This window comes from Castor canadensis, chromosome 9 (genome assembly GCF_047511655.1).
Source record: "Castor canadensis chromosome 9, mCasCan1.hap1v2, whole genome shotgun sequence".
Lineage (NCBI taxonomy): Eukaryota > Metazoa > Chordata > Mammalia > Rodentia > Castoridae > Castor > Castor canadensis.
Window position 1 is genome coordinate 154,724,685 of NC_133394.1, and position 27,795 is coordinate 154,752,479.

Consider the following 27,795-nt stretch of genomic DNA (forward strand, 5'->3'; position numbering starts at 1 on the left):
GGCGCAGACGGCCGGGCGGAGCAGCAGACGGCGCCGAGGCCGCCCTAGGCGCGGGGCTCGCGGCGGCGGAGCGCGCCGGACTCGTCGGGGCCCGCGGCAACTCGCGCCTTTCAATGGGCAGCTCGCACTTGCTCAACAAGGGCCTGCCGCTTGGTAAGGCCGCGCGCGCGCATTTCCGGCCGCGGGCGGGGGCGGGGGCGGGGCGGGCGGGCGCGCGCGCGGCGCTGGCTTTGTGTGCGAGTGCGCGTGCGCGCGGGGAACGCTTGCCGGGGGGCGGGGCGGCCGCGGGACATCGCGCATGCGCGAGTTGTTGCGTGTGAGTGCGCGTGCGCGCGCGTCCTCAAAACCCCCCCCCCACTCTCCCCCCCGTTCGCGGCCCGCGCAGGTGACAAAGGGGCTCGCCTTGGGTAGCCGCTCCGGATCCCGGGTTCTGGGCGTGACCCAGTCGGACCCGGCCTTCTGGCCTCAGGTCCGGCCTTCTCCCGTCCACTGCCGGAGCCGAACCGACCTCCCTGGCGCGGGTCCTCCAAATCCCCTTCTTGTGGACACCCGGGGGCTGCTCCCGGTGTTTCCTGGCGTTACCGCTTGTGGAAGCGATGAGCCTGGGGAGCCGAGTCTGGGCTTCGTGTCAGCGGTTCTGTGGGCCGGGCGGGCTCGGAAGGTGGCTCCGAGAGAACAGGGGTCATCTGCACGCCGTAGCCAGCCCGTGACGCTGGCCAGGCGTCTTTGGCGGCACTCAGTTTGGCCGTAGGCGTTGGGTCATTTGCATTTTTAAAATACATTTGTAAAAGTTGTAAGATCATAGGGGTCCATTTTGGGGAGCAGGTAGCCCCTCCCTGGAGGCCTGAGCTAGCCACGCACCAGGGCGCGCAGCATGGCGGGGTCCCACCTTCGCACGGAGCCTGGAGGAGCCAGGGCCCACCTTCTCTGCACCGCTGGATTTTAGGCAAACCACACATTGTCCTCCCGTGGCCTTTTCCACCTTAGTAAAGTCAGGGTCTTGGTCCCGGTTCTGCCCTTGTTCCTCTCCTGTTTTGAACTGTGGCAGAGGCAGGACCTTGCAGTGTGCTCTGCCTAGGACCTGTGGGGCTGGTGGCCCTGAGCCTAGGGCTGTGGGCAGTGGGAGGGAGCCGCCCTTGTTATGGCCTGCTGCTGCTGAGCTAAAGCTTATCAGCCTTGGCCATTTTTGCAGCAGCTCTCCTGGGAGGGCTGTTATGGGTGTGGCAGGGGAAGGGCTGAGTAGTGCCTGCTTGGGTGGGTGAGGGGCCTGCCCTCTGTCCTCCTTGGCTGGCCAGGGATCCCCATCCCCCATCACCTTGCACCTGCCACAGAGTTGGCCTTGCCTGTGGCTGGAGAAGCAGCCTTGTACCTGAGCCAGCAGGGTTGCAGGCCAGAGTTTTCCCTGGCGGGAGGAGAAGGGGGTGCCAGGTTCAACCCTCTGCCTGCCTGTGAGAAATCAAGGTACCTGCTTCTGGGCATGCCTGAGAGGCGGCCTTCATGCTGGCCTTGTCTATTCAAAGAGCTTTGCCTGGCTGTGGGCCAGATCCCTACTTGTCCTGATGAGCCTCCTCTTGATTGGTTAGGACATACTTGCCTTCTAGGAAGGAAATGGGAGGGAGATAAGTTCTCTTCCTGGTGTCAGAAAGGTGAGTGTTGGGAGCCATACTGTAAGTGGGGTCTCGAGCCAGGACAATGAGGCAGGTGCAGAGTGGTTTGCATCTAGGGCTGAGCCTTCCCCTTCCCCTCCACATGGCTTTCTTCGTCACTTGCTCACACAGTCAGAGAGTACATGTCTCATAAATGAGCATACAGGATACCCACTCCCAGTGGGTTGACTCTTGGACTTCCCTCAGGCCCACTACTCACCACCATCTGTTCTCAGGCCCTAGACTGTGTTCTGCTTGAAGGAATGATTCCATGGGCATGGCTTATTCTCATCTGCAACATGGGGTTATTCCTGGAGGCTGTGCCCCATATAGGGACAGCTCTGTGGGCAGTGTGGGACAGTGTGCTCTGGAGCTGTGTGTTTACTATTACTGTCATTTAGCATGACAGCAGTGGTTTAGTGCTGCCCTTTGCTCTGGAACATGGATAGGCATGGCCCTGCTGTGATGTCAGCCTTGGTATCTGAGATGTCCAGCAGCACCACACAGTGCGGGTCATATGTGACATGGATGGGGCTTGTGGGTTCCTGCTGTGACCTCAGGGATGCACTATCTTTGCCTCTGAACTTTTTGGCTACCTCTCCCTATACTGTGTCACCCGCAAGCCTGCAGTTGGGGCTCAGCTGTGTGCTCACCACCTTGATCTGGAGCACCAGGTGGTCATGTCTCTGCCAGATCCACAGCCATCTTTCCTTCCTTTCTGTGGTTTTATCCCTCATGTTTGAGCACAAGCTGTAACTCTGGGGCCATATTTGAGGCTTTGGGAGGGATGTGCTCTTGGGCTTGTGTCTGGCCTCTTCCTAGGGGTGCCCCACACCCTGTGGTCATGCTCCACCTGCCTGGGGGTGTCTCCCATCCCAACCTTCAGTCTCATTCTATTCATCTGGAGCCTGGGTGGCTCTTTAGTTCTTGAGTGTTGTGAGATGGGTGCATGATTGAGATGTCTAGGTGTGGCCAGTGGAGACGGTGTTCCACTTGTAGCCCCTTTTCTTTAGCCCAAGGACACTGCACTGGTGGTGACGAGGTATGGCTGGGGTCCTGTGAGTGTCCAGCTCGGGGCCAGTGGTGTGGGCTCTGCTGAGCTCTATGTGCCTATGCCCAGGCTGTGAGCCACTGCTTTTTTAGATGTGGTAGTATTAAGTTTGAGTATCTGGTCGGCTATTACTTGGCACTCACCTTTGCTGGAGCAGCCCAGGTGGAACAAGTGACTGCTTCTCTACAGAAGAGCCCCAGGCTCAGTTCAGTAGCTCTTCATGGTTCTGAGGTGAGATCCTGGCCCCCCACCAGCCAGCAGTTCTGTTTTCTCTCTGACAACTTTTCCACCTGCCTTTTGAACTTCCTGTGGCCAGCATCCTACAGTGTGTTCCTGGTCTGAGGCATTGTGGTGCTGGAAAGCATCTGTAGCCTCAAGTGTTGTTGAGAACCCCGTGGGTGGATCCTTGCCTGCGTTACCTGGTATCCCTGTGGCTCTTCCTCATGGCATGCAGAATTGCAGGTGTGGGTGAGCCAGACGTAGCAGTGCACAGCTTTAATACCAGCACTGGAAGGCTGAGGCAGGAGATCTTGAGTTTGAAGACTGGCTTAGAAAACCAAAACAGGCATGTGTACCCTGAAGTCTGACTTACAGTAAGGCCTTTTGCAGAGTCTTGAAAGTTTTACTTTGCTAGTTGGCCTGGGTCGTGTGCTGGGTGTGGCTGCCTGGTTCCGAGCCTGGGGTACTGGACATAGGTGCAGTGAAAGGGAACCCACAGCTTGGGCCGAACTGGTTTGGTGGTCCAGTTGTGTCCCCTGAAAGAGCCAGCAGCACCTCCCTCTGTGTCTTCTGGTGGTCACTGGGTGTTGTCATTGACATCTGTAGGTGAGAGCTCTGTGGAGTGGACATGTCCAGCCCCCAAGTCTCCAGTACCCCACCAGCTGCTGTAGCACCCTCGTCCCTCAGGTAGCAGTGGCCCACAGGGTGCTGCCCATGTTATTCACCATCTCTTCCTGAACGCAGGCTGTGGCCTGTGGTGTGACATCTCCAGAGGAAATGTGTTTCTTTTGTACAAAGGCAAAATCAAACTGAGACTGTCTTAGCTACTGTGAGGTCCTTCTTCTGGGACTCTGTGTGCACCCTGCTCAGTACCAGAGCCTTGCTATTGGCAGGGCGATGTGGCCAGCTCTTGTGAGCAGTGTAGGAGCTTGAAGACCTTGGGGACTGGAGCTCAGCCCTGGCCTGGGGTGGCTTGAGGAAAACCTAGCAGGCTTGGGTTGGTTTGGGTGGACGGGGGCACTGGTGCTGCAGCTTACAGGGAGGGGTGAATGGCAGGGGCCTCATTCCCTTTTTGCACTCCTTCCCAGGCATCGCTGTCCCCTCCCCAGGCACCATGTGGTTCATAGCATGCTCTTCTGCTGCTCTCTGCAATGGGGATGCCCACAGGGCTGTGCTGTCTGAGGCAGAGTCTCCAGTGTGTAATCTTAAGGCCACTGTCTCTGTGTCCTCCATGAGGCTGGGCCTCCATGCATCATCTATAAAACCTCCCATTTAGGAGGGCAGGTAGGGTGATAGCCCCTCCTCAGCTCGGTGTCACATGGCCTCTACTCCTCCAGTGAAAAGGATGCTCCTTCCTGCTCTGGAATGGTCAGTGTGTTCCCAGGTGTTCAGGCTCACAGTATCCATATGTAACATGCATATGCACACATGGGGACATGAGAAGTCCACCAGCTATGGTGAATGAATTTTTTCTGGTGTGCAATGCAAGCACTGGCAGCCATGGAGCATCTTGGTTTGTACTGCCCCACAGTGCTAAGCCTGGGCCTTTGGCAGTACCTGTCTCGGTGAGGTTCGTGCAACAGCTCCTGCCCAGCTACCCATGTGCCCTTGTGCCTTAGGCTCCTTCCCCAGTGGGGTCCCGTCCCTATTTCAGGCAGGGTCTCAGTTCCTGGCAGACATCAGGTGGATCCATCTCAGGCCGTGCTCAGCACCCACCTGTCAGCCTCCACCTGAGTGGCGTGGTCGGGCCCCCTCCTTGAGCCTCCAGTTCTGGGCAGCCAAAGGGCTGTCTTAGAGTCACCAGAGGGCTGCTGGGGTAGTGCTGGCCTTTTAGCCCAGAGTGATTCATGCTAAGAAGGTGCAGGGGCAGGCAAGAGCCAGTGAGGCAGCCAGCAGGAGGGTGCCCCTCAGTTGCTGGGGAGCCCCTCCCTGGTAGGTTCTAGAGAGTGCAGATGGCTGAAAAGTTGGAGGACCTGGTCCTGGCTGGGGAGCATGGCCATTCCCAGGACAGGTGGTCGGAGGGTCTTACTCAGGGCATGAGGGGTTCTTGAGCTTCTGACTGTTGTGGGGAGGGGTGAGGGTGGGGAGGGACTACATCCCCTGGAGGCTGCCCACTGGGCATGGGTGCATAGAACAGCTGCAGTTGCCAAGTTGGGCCCTGCACAGGTGGGGTGGGGTGGGAAAATCGCTGTGACTGGGGAAGAGTCAGGACTGTTGTGGGGGTAAGCTTTGAGCAGTTGGGTCTGAGGTCATCAGAGCTGCGTGAGTAATTGCATGCACTGGCCGGGATACCTGAGGCACTACATGGCTGTGAGTAGAGATGGCTCTGCGCAGGTGCTTGGTTCTCGGGCACCGTGGTGTCCCTGGGGTGGCAGCACACAGTGGGAGCTGTATTGTCTGGTAGATCCCTGGACTTACTGCCTCCGAAAACCTTGGGTGCCACTGTCCCTTGCCTTGCCTATTTTCTTTAAAATAAGGTTTCAGTTTTGAAACAGTTCTAGATTTACTGAACAGTTGTGCAGATAGATGGTCCTGAGAGTTTCCATGTGCCTGTGCCCCCTCCCCCATTTCTGTCCTTCCTCTGTGTGAATGAATGTCATGGCCAGTGTCCTATGTGGTTGCATTTTGGTGTCTGCAGTATCCCTGTGGTCCTACACTGTGCTGCCTCCTTGTGGCCCTTTTTTGTTTGGAGGCGTTTGGCTGGATGCACTGTGCACCACACCATCCTTTTACCCAGTGGGTGGTTTGGGTGGCCTCTGTCAAAATGCCTGTGTTTCTGTGGGGCCCAGCTCTGTCCCTTCACCTCTGAAGTCCTACTGTGGCAGGTGCTCCCACCCTGTGGCAGGTGCTCCCATGCCGGCACCTGGTAGGGCTTTTTCCTTTCACCAGCCATCTTGGCCCTGTGCTTGTCTGGCTCTCAGGGAGAAGCTCCAGGTGTTGATGCTCATTCTGGGGTCTCACCAGCTGTGTGCATGGAACTGGAGACAGGTGCAGGAGCCAGTGGTGGAAGAGGACTTGTGAAGGCAGGGGGCCAAGTGATTTGTGTACACACTTGGAGCCAAAGACGCATGCAGAACCCTTGAGTACACTCGTAGCCCCGTTGTGCAAACACTTGGAGCCTCAGCTGATCTGCAGCTCCTGCCTCAGCTGAGGTACTGCTTGTTCTCCAGTGGCCTTTCTGGCCAGGGCCGTCTCATGCTTGTCTTGTGTCTCTGTGGCTCACATCTGTTGAGTTATGAGGTCACTTCCTGGGGTGACCATTTGGCTTATTTCTAGAGTCAGGGACACCACTAAAAGCCTCTGGTTTCTTGGACTCCTTGCTGTCCAGAGCCTAGTCTGCCTACGGAAGCTACTCCTGGGATATTGGTCACTACCTGAACCCCCACATCCCTGGTAGACATGGCCATGGCCATTGCAGGTGACAGTGCCTGTGCAAAGGGAAAGCAAACTCTATTCTAGCATCTGCAGCATCAGTGAAATCACCTTCTTCATGTTAGGTAGAGGGCCTCTCCAAAACCTTTCTGGTTGTGAGACCTGCCTGGGGCCCTCCACATAAAGTCCAAGTGGGTGCCTGAGGACTGCCCCCTCCAGGACACAGATACCTATGAAGTCATTTTTTGAGAGGCCACTGGTGGAAGGGAGAGGAAGGACACAGTGGGCCACCCTACCCTAGGCCTGGCTTAATTGCTTTCAAGGACATGGCAGGGCCAATGGTCTGCCTTCCTCTCTGTAGAAGGGGTATCAAGGCACAGGCCTCCTGGTCAGGGCATGGGCCTGTTTCAGTTTCTGAGCGCATAGTGAGCATGTAGGAACACTACTGACTGGGACCAGGTGAGGCCTGGGAAGGTGCGGCTGGGATGCTTGTGTTGTCTCTGGGATCCTAGGAGACTGAACAAGCGTCTTAGGCTGGCACTTGACTGGTACTTTTCTTGACCCTCCTTCTGCTGCAGATTTAGGGTTAAAGTGGAATTCCAGGTAGGCTACCCACAGATCACCAGCCACACAGTGGCACCCGGGGCCAAGTGACACCAGCGTCACTTGGGGCTGCTTTCTGTGCCCTGTCCTTTGCCTTCTGTTGTGATACATTTGAGGTGGTAGAATTAGTCATTTGGGGCAGTAGGTCTCATGGGGCCCTGTTTCTGCCCAGTCAGCCCTGCTGTTGGAGCCTTCTGGCAGGGTGAAAAGGTGTTTATAGCTGTATTCCTGAGCTCTGGGTGCCCTTCTGGGCTCTAGGACCTCAACTTGCTGGGGGTAGTGTGGCTTGAGGATGGGGGACCTGCCAGCTATTTCCTGGATATCCATCCCTGAACAAAAATAGGTGCTGGTGTCCACCCTGAACTCGTAGTGGCCTCAGGAAGGTGTAGGACCTGGGTCTCAGCAGAGGAGCTTTTAGGAGGTTGACAGCCTTGTCTCCAGGGTTCCAGCTGGACTGATCTCAGCTCCCTTTCCTCAGGCAGTCAGCGGAGCTCCCAGCAGATCAGGTGGCATTTCCAGCCTTGCCTTCCCCCATGGAGCAGCTGGTGTTGACCAGTAATGACTGGCACTGGTTGGCTTTAAGTATTGATAAGTATTGGCAAGCATTGACAGCTGAGTGTGGTTGAGTTGGGAGCTGGTGATACAGTAGGGGAGGGAGGCCTCAGCATAGGCTGCCCCTGAGGGCTCTGGTTCTGGGTGAAGGGTCATGTGTGGCTTAGCCCAGGTTTCCAGGTCCTTCCTCCCTTGGACTTTCCCAGCACCATCTGCAGGAGCACAGCCCAGAGCCCACTGCACAGATGGGGCTTTGTCTCCAGGGCCACATCAAAGCCTCACTGGCTGGTCCTGTGTTGTCCTGTGATGAGCTGCATGCTGTCCCCCGAGGCTGGTCATGTCTTGGAAGCCAGTGACAGGTGTGTGTGGAAACATGGAGTTGAGGGGAAACTCAGCCTTCTGGAAGAAGATGGCGCCATTGGATACTGGACCCAGTGTATTGTGGACTTCCAGCCATGTGTGACCCTTCTTGTGGAGTTGCCAGAGACATGTCCAGATAGGTGGTTTTGTCTCCCTGGAGTGTTGCAGGGTGTTGGGTCTGGCCTTTGTCCTAGCCAGTCTGATGTCCAGCTGAACATTGGGGTTGGCCTCTGAGCATTGTCCTTGTGCCAGGATCAGGAGTCAGCTCATTGCCACGCTCTGAGGGCTGGATGTCTGTGCCCACCTGTAGCCCCCTTGACCTGCTGGGCTGGAAGACCCTGCCCATGTGCGTGTGTGTTTTGGCCTAAGCTTTCAGCACCCTCCCTGGTTCTGGCCGCAGCTAGGCAGGAAGAACTAAGCAGCAGTTTTGGAAGAATTTGACCAGTAAATGGGATGCTTGAGCCACATGGTGTTAGCAGGAGATGCTGGAAAGCTGGCACCTTGTTGGAAGACCCATGTCCCAGCTTCACAGAGGCCGGGAATTGTCAATGTGTGATAGAAGCTTCCAGAACTAGCTGGCAGACCCTTCTGCACTTTCCCAGCCCTGCGCCCAGTGCAAGCCACATACTCTGTCTTCACCTTCTGATTCATGGACATTGGTGGTGCCCGGACTGAGGCCCATGGGGTGGCCACAGCCACAGAGCTGTTCCTGGGCCTGGGTAGGTTACTTTGAGGGCCAGCCTTGGCTTAGAAACATGATTTCAGGGTGAGCTTACTGTGTATATGGCAGGAGCCATGTGGCCGCAGCTGGCGGTGGGCCCCGTGTTCAGGTAGGTCCACCGTTGGCCACACCTGGGCAGGAAGGAGGCAGCCTGACTCTTCACCTTCCAGGGGCTTCCTGAGTCTGAGTTTCAGCCAGCCCTTGACGGCATTTTAACTTGTCTCTTGTGTTTAATTTTTAGTAAGACTTTGACCCTGACGCAGGCTTCAGTGGCTGCCGTGGAGCGGAAGCCTGAGGCTCTGGTTGGAGACAGTAAGACGTGGGATGAGGCTCCGTGACGGGACGCGGCTCTGCCTGGGGATTCTGAAGACAAAAAGCTTTGCACAGGCGAATTCATGGTCGTGGAAGCCCAGCCCCATTTAAGCAATGTCAGGTTGGTAGGGGCTCCCAAGTGACATGGCTCTGCGATGCACAGGAGCAGCACACCAGCGGCTCTGTTGTGGGCTGGCGGTGTGGCTGAGGTCCTGCTCCATACCTGTCCGCGGGTCACGGCAATCCAGCTGGCTGCCTTGGTCAGCCTTCACGCAGCCTCTGTGCTGGGGGGTTTGTTTCCGTTGGAAAGTGTCTTGAGAGACATGAGGGTGGGTGCTCAGGCCAGGTCTTCTATAGTAGAGCAAGGGTTGGCCCTGGGGCCACGTAGAGTCCCATGGAGCAACCAGCCCAAACGTGGGTCAGCAAGTGCTTGTAGTCTTCTGACTCCTCGGTGGGGGAAACACTCCGTGAGCACAGCCTGGTCACAATGCTGCTGCTGAGATTCACTCGAGCCCCAGGCAGCCCTGGTATGGTGACCTTGGCGGCCTTTCTGGGAGTGAGCCCTAGGACAGCTCCGTGGGTGTTGGAGAGGTTTTGCCATGAGCCCACTGAGTTGTGGGGGCTTGGCCTCCCACTCCCACCTGAATCCTTGGGTGTCTTCCCCATGCTTTCGACATAGGCATGAGCTTGGACCCCTGCCCACCTATGACGGCAGTGGTGGTCCTCCCCAGCGCAGAGGTGTTTGCAGGGCAATGGAGTGGGGTTCCCACAAGGCTGCCAGCCAGCTGGGCAGGTCCTCAGATGCCAGCTCCTGGGCACAGGTTCAAACTGCTCTGAGGACTTGCTTTGTGGCCTTAGATAAGGAGCTTTTGTGGAGGTGGGTTATTACCATCCATGTTCTTAGAGATATTAAAGCTGAGGAGTGTTGAAAGTAGGCGGTTCTATCAAGTCTTAAAACAGCAATAACAAATCCATTATTTGCTATAGTAAGTAACACTTTTACATGAGAAATAACCACTTTCCCAGTCCAAGTTGGGGGGCAAAGTGGTCTCATTGCTGTTTGCCTGCCTCTACTGACTGGTGATAGGACATTTGGCTTTTGGCACTGTGTGTGTGTGTGTGTGTGTGTGTGTGTGTGTGTGTGTAGGGGGCAATCCCTGAAGTCTTTGACCTTGCATACCCCTCCTTGAGAGCATGGTCTACGTGGGTCTTGAACCTTTTCTGTGTGTGAGGGTGGGCGAGCGACATGGAAACATCTTCTCTCAGGGTGGCCCATGAACCCTCGGGAGGGGTGTGTGCGTGTGGCAGCACCCCCACCCCATAGCTGGAGCCCTCAGTCCTGGCATTGCCTGGAACCCGCTCCATTAGCACTGGGGTGGTAAGTGAGACCTGGCTAGTGAGATTCAGCCAGTGAGACCCAGTAAGCTCTTGCGTAGTCAGTGAGACCTGTGCCACTGCCCAGCAGGTATTCGGCTCCAGCCCTGGGAGCATATTTAGTGACCATCCCATGTCCTGCTGTGTGTGAGCGTGACAGTCTTCAGCCCTCCCCAACCCCAGCTGTCCCTCAGGGAATCGCTTTTGTGTGATGTGGATTCTGTGAGGCACTCCCTGCTTCCTGGCCACTGTGGCTTGGGCAGCCTCCACACCTACAGCGGGTGGGGTGGAGGTGGAGTGGGTGCAAGGTGCACAGGACTGGCTGTTGGCCAGCTGCTGCTTCAGGGGCCTCTGGCCTGCTCAGTGGGAGCCTGCATGAGTCCACCTGTCATGCATTACCTGTGCCTCTCCACAGCCCATTCTTGTGGGTAGGTCTTTGGGAGATTGGGGCGGGGGGCGGGGGGGGGGGTGGGGGGTGCTGCCTGGTGCTGTCCATGGTGCCAGGGCTGCTGTGCTGGCTGTGTTTGTGAAACCTGTTTCTCTACCTTGTCCCCAGGTGTGTTATGTTTGGACAGAGTTGGCTTTTAAATGTATATACGGTAGCACTGGGGATCACCAAAGGGCCTCACGCACACTAGGCAAGTGCTATACTACTGAGCCAGCCCCTAGCTTTAAAAGTTCTTAATCATTTTGTTTGGGAGGCTAAGGGGTTCTGTGTATATTTTAACTTTTTCTACCTTTGGAAATAATGCCAGGTTGGGCCACATGCTTCAGTCATTGTGACCCTATAGGGTTCTGGGTAGCCATGCAGTCGGTGGCTTTACACAGAAAAGAACTAACGGCACACTTTCCTAAAGCCACCATATGTGACCTGCACATTCCAGTGTTGACAGGGTGACCTACAGCTGGGCAGAGTCAGGGCTGATAACCTTTCTAGCCTCCCCTGTTCTCTGTTATCACAACTGTCCTGGGGTCTCCCAGTCCCTGAGGCCCTGTGCTCAGGTTGAGGGATGGTGACTGCCAGTGAGCTGTAGCAGATAGCAGTCTGTCATTCTCACTGGGTTTTAATTTGCTTTCTGCAAAGATGTTGCACAAAGGAAGTCCTCGGGGTCTGTCTCTTCAGCCTCCATGGGTGATGGGCCCCAGGTAGCTGGCTCTCACATTGAGGGTGCTGAGCCATCTTCTCCTTTCTCGCAGGCGTCCGACCTCCCATCATGAACGGGCCCATGCACCCCCGGCCCCTGGTTGCGCTGCTCGACGGCCGGGACTGCACGGTGGAGATGCCCATCCTGAAGGACGTAGCCACAGTGGCCTTCTGTGATGCACAGTCTACACAGGAGATCCATGAGAAGGTAGTGCTGTATCCATATCTTGGGGTTGGCTGAGCTTCACATGGAAGGGGGAGCCTGGAGCGTGGGCCGTCTGACTTTGGGCTGTACCTTGAGCTGGCACACAACAATGGGCCATGTTCCTTGACCTCTGGCCACAGTTGGTCTGAGCACCACCTGGACTCCAGTGGCCTCTATCTTGTCCCCATCCCTGTCTGTAGGTTGATATGGGTTTACCCTGTGGCTTCTTGATCACTTTTGTCATGACCAGCTTTGCCAGAAGTGGAACCACAGGGTGTTGGCTGGTGATGCTAGATGCTGCCCTTAGTGCTGGAGGCCAGGATAAGCAGCTTCTTGTTTGGGGCCTTGGCATCACCTGGTGCTCCTGGAGCTCTTTCGCTCAGATCTATAGGTCCCTCCATGATATGCATGTTTATATGGTTTCTACCTATGCCACAGCTTGTCCAGGACAGCCTTTCTACTGTAGACACTGGAGAGCTGCACGACATTCTTTAAAAGGAACAAAAAAGCCTCCGTGAGCTACTGGTGGAAGCAGTCGTGGGCTGCAACCACAAGAGGCTCGGCATCTGCAGGATGGGTATGACCGAGCTGTTGGGCTTGGTGCTCACTCTTCTGTGAGGAGTGGCCAAGCTCTACTTTGGGAGGCATCACAGCTTGAGGGTGGGTTGCTGGCCCATCCTGGCTCTGAGCTGAAACCCAGAGGGTGGTGACACATGGACTCACACGTGCCCTCAGTGGCCTGCCACCCAGCTACTAAACCTGTATCAGACCTGGAACTTGGCTCCTCTGCACCCTGGTGCCTGCAGAGCCATGTGAGACAGCCTTCTACAGAGGGACAGGCATCGGTCCCGCCTCAGCATATCGCCACAGGTCATGCTTGGGTGCATGTCCATGCCCTGCCAAAACAGCTAGGTGGGAAAGAAGTCAAGGCCCTGTGAGCGAAACCCAGTGGAACAGAGCTGCTGATGGCTGGGAGCCTCAGTCTGACTGTGCAGTGTGCACAGCCAGTGCAAAAGCCCGGCTTAGAAATGCTGGAATGTGACATTTCTCTGGAGGAGAAAGGTCAAAGATGCAGAGCTGGAATACACCAAAGCTGAAAGTGAGAATTTGCAGGGCTTGTTTAGCCACCAGTACACCACAATGGGCAGCAAGGGATGAGAAGTCTTGGCCCAGAGCCATCTGGGGAGATGGTGGATAACAGGAAGAGGGTGAGAGCCAGGAGTAGGCATGGTAGCACATCTCAGTAGACAAGGAAGGGGTCAGAAGCAAAAACCAAGGACACAGAGGTGGCAGAACTTGCAAAACAGTTGAAAACAATACATTAGTGCAGCACAGTCAGTGTGTGGCTCCTGGGGGTGCAGCTTCTGTGGTTTTCTACAAGGAAATCAGGCACTTACCACACGCCCAGGGCCCACCCTCTGGGGTGTTTGTCCTAGAGGAACAAAACTCGTGTCCAGCAGAAGCCTGAAGATGAAGGTGTGGGTCATCTTCACCAGGGACTCCAGTTTGGAGTGAGCATTGCATGACCGTGCAGACTGCACATCTTGCCAGCGCAGAAGAGGAACAAGCCGCTGATAGTCACACTATGTCAAGAGGTCTTAGTGACTCACTTCGTGCAGAGCTGTTCCACAGGGTTCTGCACTGTGCCACTATCACCATGCTCAAATGACGCACACAGGTGTTGGAGGGGCAGAGCTTCTGGGCTGGGGCCCATAGGGCCAGCTGCAGACGCTGTTCTGCTGTGATAGACAGTCCTGGGTCCAGGTGACATGTGCACCTGGGACACACACACACACACACACACACACACACAAAATGCAAGGGAAAGTAGAGAAAATAAGGTACATATCTGAATTAAAAAACTATATCAAATGAAAAAACCAGAAAACTTCCAAGATCATAAGCAATACTAAGAAAGTTTTTACCAACAAAATAAACATCCTCAGCAAACTAATGTAAAATGCAAGTAAGTAGCCTGAAAGGTGTGTGTGTGTGGGGAGTAGGGACAGGCCCTTGGCACAGTTGCAGTCTCTGCTCCCCAACCTGCAGACAGCACCCCCTGTGTGGGGCCTGAGCCATCAGAGGAATAGGAGGCAAAAACACAGAACTGCCCCTGGTTCCTGTTGAGAGCTGTGAGCTCATGTACTCAGAGCTGAGCAATGAGAAGGGAGCAGGTGCCATGGCAAGAGCAAGAGGTAGAAAGCGCTCTTAGAAATCAAAAACAGATCAAGAGTGGTCATTGTAAGAGGAAGCTTCACACAGTCAAGGAATTCTCAGGTGAAAGGTGAAACCAGGAGGGAGGATGCAAGGTGAGGCCCAGCCAGAGCTCTGCTGGCCCTGGGAGTCCTAGCCCAGACCTCAGCACCCTCCTGCTCCCAAGTGTTCTAGCTGTTAGGTGTGGCCATGTGGCAAAGTTCCAACAAGGGAATTGGCACATCCCTACCCTCTGCTGGTTGAGAACCCAGAGCCTGGGTTCCCACCTTGGACCATAATACACTGGGAGTGGTGGAGCAAGACAAGAGCTGGGACTCAAGTAGCCTTGGAGTATGACAGGGCCCTTGGGCCCCTTGTCTCCAGGCCTCAGAATGGCAAAGACATAAATGCCTGGGAATTTCTGCTGTTAGAGTGGAAACTGTCCTTTGAGCTTAGTTGGGTGTCATGGCTTAAGGTGAGGAACAAATTCCAGAGCTAAGGAAGACCTTAGCTTTTCTGCCACAGTCCTCAGAGGAAAGTCAGATGAGTCCGGAGATGCTCCTCCCCACCCCCTGCAGGAAGCCCCCTGCAGCCCCATGTTGAGTGCTTCACCTATGAAGTGAGCAGTCATAAGCCCGCAACTGTTCATCTGTCACATCACTGAGACTGAGGAGGTGGGGGCCGGGGCACTGCTCCCATGGTGGGAGAGGCAGGAGGTCTGTAGAGGTGAGAAAGGGAGGATTCCAAGCTGTGCTGAAAGCCATGTCCGTGAGTGTAGGAGAGCATCCCAGGCCAGGGGCTGCTGGGAAATGTGACAGCCCCAGGAGACCCAGATGCTAGCACTGTGGGGTGCAGGGCAGAGAGCCATGGCTCTGACCTCAGGACCAAGTTTCAGTCATCTCTAGGACTAGGCAAACACCAAGAAGACAGACCTCCTTGTGTGCAGGTGCACATTGAATCACCAGTGCCCCCTCCCAGGGTGGGTCAAGACTCGCTGTTTGTGCCACTGTGAGTGGACAGGATAGAGGACCCTGGGACAGCAAAGTGCTGGTGAACAGAGTTCTCGGGCCATCGGATGGCACTCAGGATGGACCGTGGCTGTGGCACCGCACGGGGCACTAGTGTCCAGGTGATTGCTGGTATCAACAGGTCAGTGTTGCATGACAGTGGAAAGGAGAGTGTGTCTCCTGTGTACCCCACAGGAAAACGCTGCCAGTTACTCAGAAATGCAGCATTGTAAGGAAAAGGTCAGCTGGATTAAAAAGTTTACATAGCAAAACAAGCAGGGAAGTCCCTGCTGTTGGTGCAGCTGTGGGGGGCCACTGCTTAAGACCTTCACACCCTCCTGATCAACAGGAAAAAGTCCCGGGAGAAAATGGGCCAGGGAGGCACTGCTGTGTGTCAGTGAGCCCCTTCCTGGCATCATGGATCTAGACACCCTGCCAGGTCACCAGCTGTTCCAGTTGAAAAAACCTTGGATGCTGTAGAAAAATGGCCTGTCTCGAGCTCCTGCAGGGCTTCAGCAGTGTCTGAAGATCTGAAGTGTACCCAGGCTTTGGCCAACATCTGCTGTTCCTGCACACAGCTGTCAGAGAAACATCTGGGCTGATGGTAATGTAAGCAGCACTTTCACAGAATTAGCTCCAGCTGTGCGTGAGAACCAGCAAAGTACGTACCACATGAAAACACCGGCAAGTGGAAGAAGCAAGTTTGGAGCTTCTTCCTGAGTATCACTCACCAGGAGGTGGGTGTAGTGAGCCCTCTGTCCCTCTGGCTATCAACCAGCTGCCATCAAGAGCACCTAGGGCTTCGTTTCCAGCCAAGTGGCAACTGACCCTAGTTGGGCATTCATATAACAAGCCTGCTGGTGGTGTGCTGGCCCCGGACCTCCTTTTTGGCACAGAGGACACCGAGTGGGATGGGGTAAATCACTAGCCTGATCCCCCAGCTGGGGGATGGGCCATGTGAGTGGATGTTTGCAGAGAGTGGCTTCTGGGACAGATCTAGCTGCACCCACCCCTGTAGCCTTTCTGTAAGGTTAATGCAACACCTGGAGGCAAAGCAGCCACTTGGCAGCCACTAAAGGGAACACAAGACCTGCAGAGAAGGTGGACAGAACAGCTGAGGACACCATGGACTGCAGACTTCTGGAATACCCACTGACTACACAGCAAAGCCCACCCCTACTGTAGGCTTTTGCCTGGTAGCTGAGCACAGGCCCGCCTGGTCTGTGCAGGGTGGGGTCTGAGTAGGTTCCTTTTCTGAAACACCTCTGGCATTGTTACTAAAAGTGTACTCTGCAGAAAGAACGGCAGTGTGATAAAGTTTACTAAGTGCAGCTGGACAAATCACACCCCAGTGAAGATGAGGCTCCTGCATAGGTGCCCACCTGCGTGTTAGAGCTCTGGAGCACCCAGAACTGATGTCTGGAAGTCACCTGGCCCCTCGTCTTTGCAGCTGGACAGCCAGCCCAGGGCCTCAGAAAGGCTGTCCAGTGGACAGAATGGTCTCCATTTCTGAGAACTTATCCAGAGAAAATAACCGAAGGCCAGTTTTATTGCAGAAAAACCAGCACTGCAAACAGCTTGAAGGCTCCGCAGAGGTGCAGTGATCTGATGACCTTCCTGCTGAGACCTTCCTGCTGAGTTTTTCTGTGGCACAATTAAAATGTATACTTCTGAAGATTTCATGGCCGTGGTTCATGTTTAAGATAAGCAAGCTGTCCCCTGCACACACATGCTCACATGCCTCCAAGGTGTGGGTCAGTCCATCCAGCTGTCCTCTGCATACATATTGGCAAGAAGCCCATGTCCACCTATCTGCCCAGGCTGGACAGCTGAGCTTATGTCTCGTGCCAAATATTTCTCCAGCACCAGGGCCCATTCTAACCACTTCCTGTAATCCATCCCTCTGTCCCTGTTACTGGTCCGCATGGCTCTGCCTGCCATGGGCATCAGTGCCTCTTCATCTGTGTGGGACTGCCCCCCTCTTCCTGGGGTTATGGTCACCCTGTCTCCAGTCCAGGCAGTACAGGGGCCTTCCCACCCTATCTCTTTCCCACGCTTTGTCCACTCTCCCTGATGGCCTCCACTGTTACAGGGTCCTTGCCCAGCCACACTAGGTCCTGATGGGTCACCCATGCAGCCCTGATGCCCTCCCCAAGGCTGGGACTTCCATTAGCTCCACCCATGCTGATGCCCAGGGACCCACTCATCACACTCACAAGGAGGTCGCCTGCCTTGGGCTCAGATCCTTGAGGTTCCTGAGCAACTGCTTCCTCATATGGAAGTCCAGACCAGCCCTAGTGTACCCAGGCCTGGCACACAGGCCACCTCAGCCCTAGCTCATATAGTCCCCCACAGCTGTGAGGTGAAGGAAGACATGCTACCTCAAAGGGAGGTGTCTTGACCACGTGTCTGGCTAGAGGTTCAGGATCTGCAGAAAGTCTGTGCCTGTGGGCTAGGCCCAGGATCTTCTCTTCTCCCCCTAGCCTGGCAACTTCCCAGGTCCCCACACATCCCCAGGTTCCCAGCTGTGTCAACTTGCTTAGCTGGCCAGGTCAGCAGGAGAGAGAGAGAGAGGGCAGGTGGCAGATTGTGTTACCAGATGCAGAGTCCTCACAGCAATCCACCCTGGACCCGAAGGTGCCCTGTACCCGTCTGCTTCAACAAGGAGTGCTGTGTGCTCCTCCACTGGAATCTGTGGACATTGTGTGGGCATGGACATGGCTCCGCCTCGCTCCCCATCCCCTGCACGTGCCTCATTCTGCCCTGGCCTTGTGGACAGTGGCTGTCCCCGCCGCCTCCTGTGCTGTGTTCCCACATCACAGGCTGGTGCCTGGTCTCCGGTCTATATTCAGGGCCTGAGCCCCAGCCTGTCCTCCTTCCTGCAGGTGCTGAACGAGGCTGTGGGCGCCCTGATGTACCACACCATCACGCTGACCAGAGAAGATCTGGAGAAGTTTAAAGCCCTTCGAATAATCGTCCGCATTGGCAGTGGTTTTGACAACATCGACATCAAGTCAGCTGGGGATTTAGGTAGGAGCCTGGGAGCTCCCTTTCCTGCTGACTGCAGGTGTCTCTCTTGAGACTTTGACTATCAGGAGAGTCCTGTGGGGCCCCCTGGTGGGTCAGAGGTGACTTGGGACTGTGCAGGACAGGTGCAAGGTAGCAGGTCCTCAGAAAGTCTGTCCCTCGTGGAGAAGATGCAGCTGCTCTTTCCACACCGTGCTGTCACAGGTCTGCTGGGCCACAGCAACTTTCCTTGCTGGGAGCTAGGCCCTGGGGTGAGGGAAAAGGGCCACCAGACAGGTCACTATTGTCAGCTCCCAAGACAACAGGAAAGGGAGTGCTTATTTGCATATTACCACCACATACACGCATGCATGGACACATAGCCAAAGCACACACTGCACATGTACAGATGGGCATGTATGCCACAGCACGTGTGTACATGCATGAGCACCAGGACATATGTGGTCACATCACTGCACACGTGCTAACACAGGGCATGAATGGCCACAGCATATAACTGTGCACGTGTACACATGCAGGGCATGTATCTCCATGGGCCATGTGCATATGTATACACATGAGGGCACGTGACCACAGCACACACTACACACGTACACACAGGGCATGTATGCCCATGGCACACATGTATGAATGTACAATAGGGCACATATGTCCACAGGACCCACTGCAAACATGTACACACACAGCATGTGTTCCCACAGCACACACTTCACACGTAGACACACAAGGCATATGTCACCACAGTATACGCTGTGCACACACCCAGGCATTGTGTGCACGTGCACAAACATTTCTGCACAGGTGCACATACGCAACGTTGTAAAACAGCACAGCCATCCTCAGCAGTCCACATGGAGTAACTTGCTGCTTTCTGTGATATTCTCTGTTTCTACTGCTTTTTTTCCTTTTTTTTGTGCTGCTGACAAATGAACAAGCAGGGTCACACGCTTTGTGTGTGCAAGCATTGCCTGAGGCCGCTGCTTTTCTTCCTCTGCTGTGGAGGGAGGAGCCCGCTGATTCTGTGTATGTGGTTGCTGCAGGGCAGGAGGGAAAGCCAGTTTTGTTTGGCTGGTTCACTGCCTGGTGGTGCAGAAGCCCCTCTGGGATTGCAGATCATGTCCACATGCAGGGGCTGTTGGGCAGCAGATGAGGGGCGCCACCATGTGCCATCCTCACCATACCTGTGACTTTACGGACTGGGGCTTGACAGCCAGGGGTGGGAGAGTCCTGGGCCTGTCCACTCTCACATGGTCGTTTGTTTCTGAGTCTCATGGTGACATGGCCCCGCTCCCCCTCTCTTTCCCGTTTCATGGTGAAATGAGTCATTTCTGAGGGTCCAGTGGGGTTCTGTCCTGGGTTTTTCCTGTGTCAGGCTCCTTCAGCACTTGGGAAAGGTTTTAAAACAACACAGCCCCATCTCAGTTGGGGATGGGGACATTCAGGAGGAACCACCTGCAAAGGCATCCGGCTGGGGTGGGATGAGGCCCAGGGAGGAAGGGCTTGCCTCTCACAGACCTGGGCCTGGCCTTTCGGGGAAAGTAGGCTGCCCTGGCTCAGAGGAAAAGGAAGCCCCATTGACCTTGCCCCACCTCATCACATTGATGTCAGTGAGGGGGCGAAGGGACTGGGGGGCTGCGGGGACCAGGCAACTTGGCCTGGGAAGCGAGAAGCTGTGATGATGCTTATGCGTGCTGGCAGCTGGGAACAGCCCCCAAATCTGCCCTGGCTATGATTCTGACCCTGTGTGGCTGTGGCTGCTTAGGAAGGCTGAGTGGCAGGGGCATGGGTGGGGTGAATCAGCTGCCGGCGTTTACTCAGCCACCTGCACATCTGGCTGGTCCAGGCTGTTGGAAGGTTGGCCTGGCCCCTGCCCAGCTGCTGCACGCTGAGTGGCCACACACAACATGAAGGGCATCTGAGGGTGGCACTGCACAGGTCAGTGTGACAGCACTGGTCTCTGGCCTCCCAGGGTGGCTGTCGGGATTGTGGCCGGCGTCTTACCCATGAGGCACCATACTTAGGGTACTCTCTGGGGGGTTGTCCTGGGAGGCCGGGGCCTGGCACATGTCACCATCTGTGCATTTTGTGTGTCCCCACAGGCATAGCTGTGTGCAATGTGCCTGCAGCATCTGTGGAGGAGACTGCAGACTCCACCATGTGTCACATTCTGAATCTGTACCGGCGGACCACCTGGCTGCACCAGGCGCTGCGGGAAGGCACACGGGTCCAGAGTGTCGAGCAGATCCGCGAAGTGGCTTCCGGAGCTGCCAGGATCCGCGGGGAGACCTTGGGCATCATCGGACTAGGTGTGTTGGTCGGCTCAGCACAGCCCGTCTGCTGCCACTGCCCTTCAGTTTGTGCTTTGCACAAGATGAGGCTCGGGGCTTGCCTTGTGGCTGTAGGGTTGTTCCTAGCCCAGGACAGGACTGAGGATGGACAGCCCTCAGGGGTGGGATTGTGTGCATCAGGCCATGTGCCTCACACCCAGGTGTCACCCATGAGTGTCATGAATACATGTGGCTATCATGCTTAGACAACACACAGGCACGCATGTAGGCATGTACACAGGTATCACACATGAATGACTCATGGACAGCTCACATGGGTACACATGTGGACTCTTGGGCATGTGCACAACTCACACCAAACATAATCCCCCACAGTCACTCCTCAGAGCCCTGGAGTGAGGACCAGGCAGCCCCAGGTCATGGTTTGTCCCCTCCCTCCTGTGTTCATTTCCTCTTTCCTTTGTTCATTCACTCACTCTTGCCTGTTCTGATACTACATGGGAGTTAGGGTCCCCAGCAGGGACTCACTGATGTGCCCCACACGGCAGCACAATAACTCATGCCCAGGGCTGGCCTCTTTTTCTGACCAGGCAACCTGCCCCTCACTGATCCCAATTGCCCCCCCAGCCCTGTCAACCTCACGCCCACCAGCAGTCAGGATTGAGATGGGTATGTGGGGCCACCTCAGTGACAAGGATGAAGTGTTCCTGGGACATGGCTGTTCCTGGCCAGAAATGACTTTGTTCCCCTGGACATTCATATGGACACTAGGACTGGTCAGCACCTCATAGCCCTGAGTGTGCCCTTCCCCTGTCCAGTCTGCAGGATGGACTGGCACTTCCCACATCAGGTCCCCAGCCCTAGGCTTTGTTGAAGGACGGGAGGAGGGTAGGCCTTGTGTGGATGAGGGACTATGATGTGGGTTTGCCAGAGTGTTGGTTGGGTGGGTCATTGTGGTCAGGGTGGTCGTGCCTGTGGGCCCTTGGCCTTGAACAGGCTGCCTGGCCTTATTCCCAAAGTGAATTGTCTGCCTCACGCCTGTGGGAGCTGCAGGGGCTGGCAATGTGCCCCTCAGGTGCCCCTGCCCTGCTACCCAGACCCACTTCCTTGTCCAGGGTCTTCCTGAGGCCATGCCTCTTACCTCCTGACCTGCAACATTGTCTTCTGCTTTGTCACATCTGGTGGCCCCTATAGCCATCTCAGAGTTCCCTGGCCTTTCTCGGAGCTGAGGAGGGCAAGTTCTATCCCCCATGGGCACGAGGGCTTCTGAGTTGCAACAGCCCCCACCTTGGGGACCCCCTGAACACAGTGCCTTTGCTGCCCCTCTGATGCCTTGACTACAGGGCAGTGCTGAGGGGCCTCAGTCTCATCCATGTGCTCCGGCCTCCTCTGCAGGAGAGCTGGTGCTGGTTTCTAGTTCTCCTGAGGGCTGTCCCCACTCCCCACACTTCCTGCCCCTCCTACTTCCACACGCTGCTTTGGTTTCATGGAGTGTGGTGTGTGGAAGTTTGCTGGTCAGTTCCACAAGTGTTGTGCGGTGATGGTGTGTGAGTATGGTGCTTGCAGTCTGGTGTGTGCTGTGCCCCGTAGCCAGTGATGAGTAGCTTTCTCCTTTGTCTTGGCCTTCACCTTGTTCTTGTTTGTCCCTCTCCTCCCATTCCCTCCTTGCCTTCCCTCTTCTTTTCTCCCTAAGCTAAGTGCACATTGGAAAACATCTTGCATCTTTGCTCCTTACTTCCCCCTGGGTTGATGCAGTGCATCCTTACTGAAATAGTCCTGTGCCCTTTCCTGTGAGCCCTGCCCAGCCTGCGGTCACCAGCGCTCCTCTAGACCAGAGGTTAGGCTTGCTGGTCCTGCTGAGGTGAAGCCTCTGTCTGCTGTCAACCAGCATAAGACTGCGACTCTCCTCCCTGCTCTGCCTCAGTAGTTCTTCACTGATGAACAAGATTCTGTTGTGTGAACAAACCACAGAACATGTAGCCAGCCCCTTGACAGGTAAAGATGCTGTACATGTTTGGACATGTCTCTTTGGGCACATAACACTCATTTCTCTTGGATTTGTACCAGGAGTGGAGTGACCAAGGCAGAGGAGGGAGGAAACCACCAAACCATTCTCCAAGCAGGCGCGTGGCTCTGCTTCCAACAACCAGTGACTGTCGACACTGTGACATCAGTCTGCGTGGTCTCTGCCACCCCAGCAGGATTTAGTGCTCTCTTACTGTCTTTCAGTTCCCAGCATCCTCACAGCTAAGGACACTGAGTGCCTTTCCTGAACTTCCTAGCTGTTTGGAGCTCCTCTGTTGTGAAGCAGGCACCTGCTAATGTCCCCTGTGTTCTGTCTGGTTCTTTGTAGTGTAGATCTGTGTGACCCTTCCATTCTGCCTCAGGCTGTAGTCAACTGTGTGCTCTGTGGGCTTTCTCTCTGCAAGTGGCTGCTATCCCTCTTTCACCACTGTGGACAGAGAGGTTCTTATCGTGGTGAAGTCCAGCTTTTACTTTTTGTGTCCTAGGGTGTTTCTGCCTGTCTCAGGGTCATGAGGACACTGCTTTCCTCTGGAAGCTTCATAGCCTCAGCATTTGCAGGCCTCGCCAGCCCCAGAGCCAAGACCTGAGGGGCCTCCCTTGCCTCAGCTGCATGTGCAAAGGACACCAGATCCCTGGTGTAACCAACTTCAGCAAGGCACTCCCACCAAGGGGGCAGGAAGGGGATATACCAGCTGCAGCCTGTCACAGAGTGACCTGAACCACTCAGAGGTCACACTGTTCTGCACACTTGGACCTCCCCTGGCCTCTCATTGGGTCTGCTCATCAAATGTCCTCAGACATGCTTGTCTCATCCTTGTCTTGACTCTGCCAGGTCGCGTGGGGCAGGCGGTGGCACTTCGGGCAAAGGCCTTTGGCTTCAACGTCCTCTTCTATGACCCGTACCTGTCTGATGGCATCGAGCGGGCTCTGGGGCTACAACGTGTGAGTACACTGCAGGACCTGCTCTTCCACAGCGACTGCGTGACGCTGCACTGCGGCCTCAACGAGCACAACCACCACCTCATCAATGACTTCACCGTCAAACAGGTGAGTGGTACTCCACTCCTGCCTCCTGGCTTATACCCCAGCATCCTTACGGCCTTCTGTGTAGGCAGATGACCCCTAACCTTGATAGTAGGGTGCCAGGGGCCATCCCACCCCTTGGGGGTGGGCCCAGTAAGGGCCACTGCCCACTCCAGCCCAGGGTCCCTCCCAGAACCCAGTTGCATTGGTCCATGACCAGCCCCTGCTCATCTCTGTAAGGGCTGCTGCCCCACTCTAGGAGGCCTGTCTACAGACGCCTCCTCTGTTCTCTGACTTCTCCCAGGCCTCCAAGGTGCATCATTCCCTGGCAAAGGCAGGACCACTGGCTTTTAGAACCCATGTCTGCACAGTGGGCACCAACAGCCTTGTTCCCACCTGTGCTGCCCTTCCATCCACAAGCTGAAGGTTTGAACCCACAGCTGGAAGGTCTTGCACCCGAAGCTGGGCACTGTCTCCTTGCATACTGGGAGGGCAGGCCTCACATCTGTCTCCCTAAAGCTGGAGGGCCCCTCCTTGGCCCCAGTACTTTCAAATGGTCGTGTGTGCCAGTTGTGTCAGGTACATGTGCACCCCCATGTTCATATGCATGTGCACAAGTGTGTATTCACGTGTCTGTGTACACACGCCCCAGGCCCCTGCAGCCACACACATGAGGATGAAACTAGTCAACTGCCACTGTGGATCCCTTAGTGGATAAGGCATGGCATGTGGACAGTGGCTAGAACCACAGTGTGAGGCCATAACATTTAGTAGTCGACCAAGGAGGGCTTGTGGAGTGGCTCAAGTGGTAGAGCCTAGCAAGCATGGGGCTTGAGTTCAAATTCCACTACCACTAAAAAAAAGAAAGAAAGAAAAAGGAATTGGCTAAGGAAAAGCCACTCAGTCCCAGAGGGTGGCACAGGGCCCAAGGCCAGTGGGTTTGGGTTGCAGCCGTCTGTAAGGGGGCTGCCCTGCGTGCAGGCTCAGGGGGAAGAAACAGGAAGCCGAGTTCTCTGCAGCTGTGGGTTCACCCTGTTCCCTCAGCTCATGTTGTGATGGCTGTCCTCCCTGGGGATGTGGGGTGGGTTTGCTTGCAGACATGCTACTGGAGGGAGTGGTCTCTGTTCACCACTCACATTGTCCTGTCTTCCCAGATGAGACAAGGGGCCTTCCTGGTGAACACGGCCCGCGGGGGCCTGGTGGACGAGAAGGCACTGGCGCAGGCCCTGAAGGAGGGGCGGATCCGAGGCGCAGCACTGGATGTGCACGAGTCAGAACCCTTCAGGTGCCGAGCGCCTGGCGCTGTTCTTTTCTTTTTCCAGTTCCTACCCTTCCCTTGCTCTGGCCTCTTGGCAGCTGGTGTTGGGGTGGGTTTGCTGTCCTTTGTGTGCTGAGGACTGGAGTCTCCAGGCTGCAGCCTGCCTTGGCCACAGCTGTGGGTGGACTGGGAGTGGGGGGTTCATTCTTCAGCAACTCTCAGGGCCAGGGGAGAGTGAGGCCCTAATGCCTGTGACTGGTGCCTTGGACCCTGCTTCAGGCGCCCACAGTTTCCAGGGTGCATCCATACTTGGCTCCACATCCAGCTGTGGTCCTATCTGGCTGGCATTCCTCCTGGAGCCCAGCTGGGTCTTGGTGGATGACCAGACCCCATGTGGCCGCTTCCTGGGACACCAGCAGGCAAGAGCTCCATCTTTGGGGTTGGGTTGTCAGCTCCCAGAGGAGATGGTGATGAGGGCTGGTCTGACAGCCTGAGCTCTCAGGGTCTGTCCTGCCCAGAGGTCTGTACCAGCACCCGTCATGGCTCCGTCCTCAGAGCCTTGGGGATCCTTCTCTGCTCTCAGGTGCCCTAGAGTGAGTTTGCTCATCCTGGGCTCCACCTTGTACAACAATGCCAGGCCATGGGTCAAGTGCCCTCAGGACCCAGTGCTTGGCCACCTCCTGTCCCTTCCTGACTTGGTACTTAGACCACTGATCACCTCATGTGCTATCCCCAGCTTTAGCCAGGGCCCTCTGAAGGACGCGCCCAACCTCATCTGCACACCTCATGCCGCGTGGTACAGCGAGCAGGCATCCATCGAGATGCGCGAGGAGGCTGCCCGGGAGATCCGGCGAGCCATCACAGGTGGGCTGCCCTGCTCTCATCTCACAAGTGTGTTTCGGACTGCTCATGGGTCGAGGGGGGGTGGCCCTTCTCATGTTCCTGCCCGGAGCCCTTAGGGGTTAAGTGATCACGTCTCACTGATGAAGACCTGCTGGGCTGAGCCCCATCAGCTGCTCTGAACTCCTCAGCAGGCCAGGGCACATGTTCCAGGCTGGAGGTTCCAAATTGTGAGGTGACCATACCCAGATGGACCCCACTGAATCTATGGGGAGGGAACCAAGGGCCACAGGAGGAAGGGCTGCTGCAACCATGTACTGGCCACTTGCATCCTGCCCATGGGCCCTGCTTCTGGTGCCAGCAAAGGCCTTGGTTTTAACCACTGCTCTGTCCCTCTCTGGTCCCTTTCCAGGCAGAATCCCAGACAGCCTGAAAAACTGTGTCAACAAAGACCACCTGACAGCCGCTACGCACTGGGCCAGCATGGATCCAGCCGTGGTGCATCCTGAGCTCAATGGGGCTGCCTACAGGTAAGTGGACAGGACAGGGGACAGCCCTAGAGGACAGCAGGTGGTGCAGTGCCCATGATGGGACCCTGGAACCAGGCACTGTCCTGCTCCTGAGGACATGGAAGACTGGGTAGGATGGTGCAGTCCACTTACCTGAAAGCCCAGAGGAATCGGGACCTCAGGAGGAGGCAAGGGTGGGGCAGCAATGGTTTCCTGGACACAAGAGAGCTGGGCAGAGGCCACCTTTGCTGCAAGGGCATAGGGCCTGAGGCAAGTGAGAATCCAAGAGAGGTCACCTGGAGTTCTGGGCAGGGCTGCTTTCCCTGCACCGAGGAGGCACTCACCGTGGGCCACGGCATCTGCCCCCACCTCTCTCCTGGACCTATGGGTTTCAGTGCTGCCCTCACAGGAAGGGCTGTGTGCACAAGACTGCTCTCCACAAAGACCTTACGTGTCCACCTTCCTCTTCCAGCAGGTACCCACCAGGTGTGGTGGGCGTGGCCCCCACCGGCATCCCAGCTGCAGTGGAAGGCATTGTCCCCAGCGCCATGTCCCTGTCCCATGGCCTCCCCCCCGTGGCCCACCCACCCCACGCCCCTTCTCCTGGCCAAACTGTCAAGCCCGAGGCAGATAGAGACCACGCGAGTGACCAGTTGTAGCCCGGGAGGGCTCTGCAGCCTCAGCGCCTGGCGGAGGGCGCCGTGCACCCTCAGACCGAGTGTGTGGAGGTGGCACCCGGTGGTGGCCCTGGCACTCCAGAGACTGGCCCTGGAGTGTGCAAGGCGGGCAAGAAGCAGCGCGGGTCCCCGTGTCGAGTGTAGTTGTCCCGTCCTGTGGGCTGGCTCACTGTCCTGTGTCCTTTGCGTTCCTCGTTAAGCAGAAGTTAGTAGTTAATTCTATCACGAGTGTTCTCGTCTGTGTACAGTTTTAGAACATTACAGAGGATTTGTTTGCTTAGCTGTCAACAAAAAGAAAACCTGAGGGAGCGTTCAGCAAGTCAGTTTGAGGTGATTTTCCTTTTCTATGGTGGAACGTGCCCGGAATGAGGCCGTTGGCACACTTCTCAGGACAATGAACCCTTCCCGCTTTTCTTTTTATGCCACACAGTGCATTGTTTTTTTACCTGCTTGTCTTATTTTTAGAATAATTTAGAAAAACAAAACAAAGGCTGTTTTTCCTAATTTTGGCATGAACCCCCTTGTTCCAAACGAAGGCGGCATTTCGACGCAGCTCAGAGGAGCCTGCAGTGCGTGCCCACTCACCATCGGCGTCCATCGGGGAGGTGGAGGTCGGCGGCCCCCGCCTGTTCCGGTGCCGTCCTGCTGATGTGCTAGGCTAGCAATATTTTGGTTAAAATCATGTTTGTGACTGTAACCATTTGTATGAATTATTTTAAAGAAATAAAAATCCCAGAAAGAGCCAGCACGTGTAGGCCTGTTTTAGTGGCTTCATCTCATGGGGTGCTGGTGGGTCTTGGTCCTGTCCATCAGGCCTCCAGGGCTTGACTCAGCCTCTCATGGGCAGGCAGCCCTGAGACCCAGAGGAAGGGCAGCAGCAGCTGGGCTGTGCATCTGCACAAGTGCTGCTGTGGGGAGGGGTGCTGGGCTGGGGCTCTGAACTGCAGACCAGACTGGCCAGTGCCAAGTTCATCCTGCTGTCCTGATACCTCTCTCTGGCAGACCTGCGACGTGGGAAAAGTGAGGGACAATGAAGAAGGGAGAATATTGCAGATGGAGGGAGCTGCCACGCTGGCTGGCCACCACCTGCAGAAACCTCAAGCCTTCCCTGGCTCCTGGCGTTAACTTGATGCTCTGTGCATTTCCATGAAGCCCTACATGTCAGCAGGTCCTTTCTGAGCACCCCCAGGGCCCACCACTGAGACATGTCAATGGCCTCTTCCTTTGTCCTACACCCTCAGTGCAGATGGGCCTCCTGTGCTGGGCCTGGCCTTGTGCTTGCGCTAGGCTGGCCTCAGCCCTCCTCAGTTCTTCCAGCATGGTGCAGTGCATGGCTGGGCTGCTCATCTGCTGGGATGGTGACCTCTGGGGCTGGCCAGGGCCAGCAGA

General features: G+C 55.9%; 1 protein-coding gene across 4 annotated transcripts; it reads left to right on the top strand.

Annotated features, from left to right (window-relative positions):
* Ctbp1 (C-terminal binding protein 1) lies at positions 1–27,151 on the top strand. Of its 4 annotated transcripts, XM_074042770.1 has the most exons (11): positions 1–153; positions 8,766–8,957; positions 10,767–10,848; positions 11,408–11,562; positions 17,645–17,789; positions 19,886–20,092; positions 22,932–23,146; positions 24,277–24,407; positions 25,117–25,244; positions 25,633–25,750; positions 26,202–27,151. In XM_074042770.1, exons 4-11 carry the CDS (start codon positions 11,425–11,427, stop codon positions 26,386–26,388), a joined length of 1,269 nt encoding a protein of 422 aa, XP_073898871.1. In that variant the 5' UTR covers positions 1–153; positions 8,766–8,957; positions 10,767–10,848; positions 11,408–11,424; the 3' UTR covers positions 26,389–27,151. The 4 variants fall into 4 exon arrangements, with proteins under 4 accessions (XP_073898871.1, XP_020032895.1, XP_020032894.1 ...); XM_020177306.2 differs by lacking the exon at positions 10,767–10,848; XM_020177305.2 differs by lacking the exons at positions 8,766–8,957; positions 10,767–10,848 and having other exon boundaries at positions 6–153; positions 26,205–27,151.
* The last annotated feature ends 644 nt before the right edge of the window (positions 27,152–27,795 follow it).

Bases quoted from the DNA above. Each gene is read 5' to 3' on its own strand.
- Ctbp1 (XM_020177304.2), top strand. From the start codon at position 114: ATGGGCAGCTCGCACTTGCTCAACAAGGGCCTGCCGCTTG. The intron at 11,563-17,644 runs GTAGTGCTGTAT...TCCTTCCTGCAG, and splicing joins CACAGGAGATCCATGAGAAG to GTGCTGAACGAGGCTGTGGG. The intron at 17,790-19,885 runs GTAGGAGCCTGG...GTGTCCCCACAG, and splicing joins CAAGTCAGCTGGGGATTTAG to GCATAGCTGTGTGCAATGTG.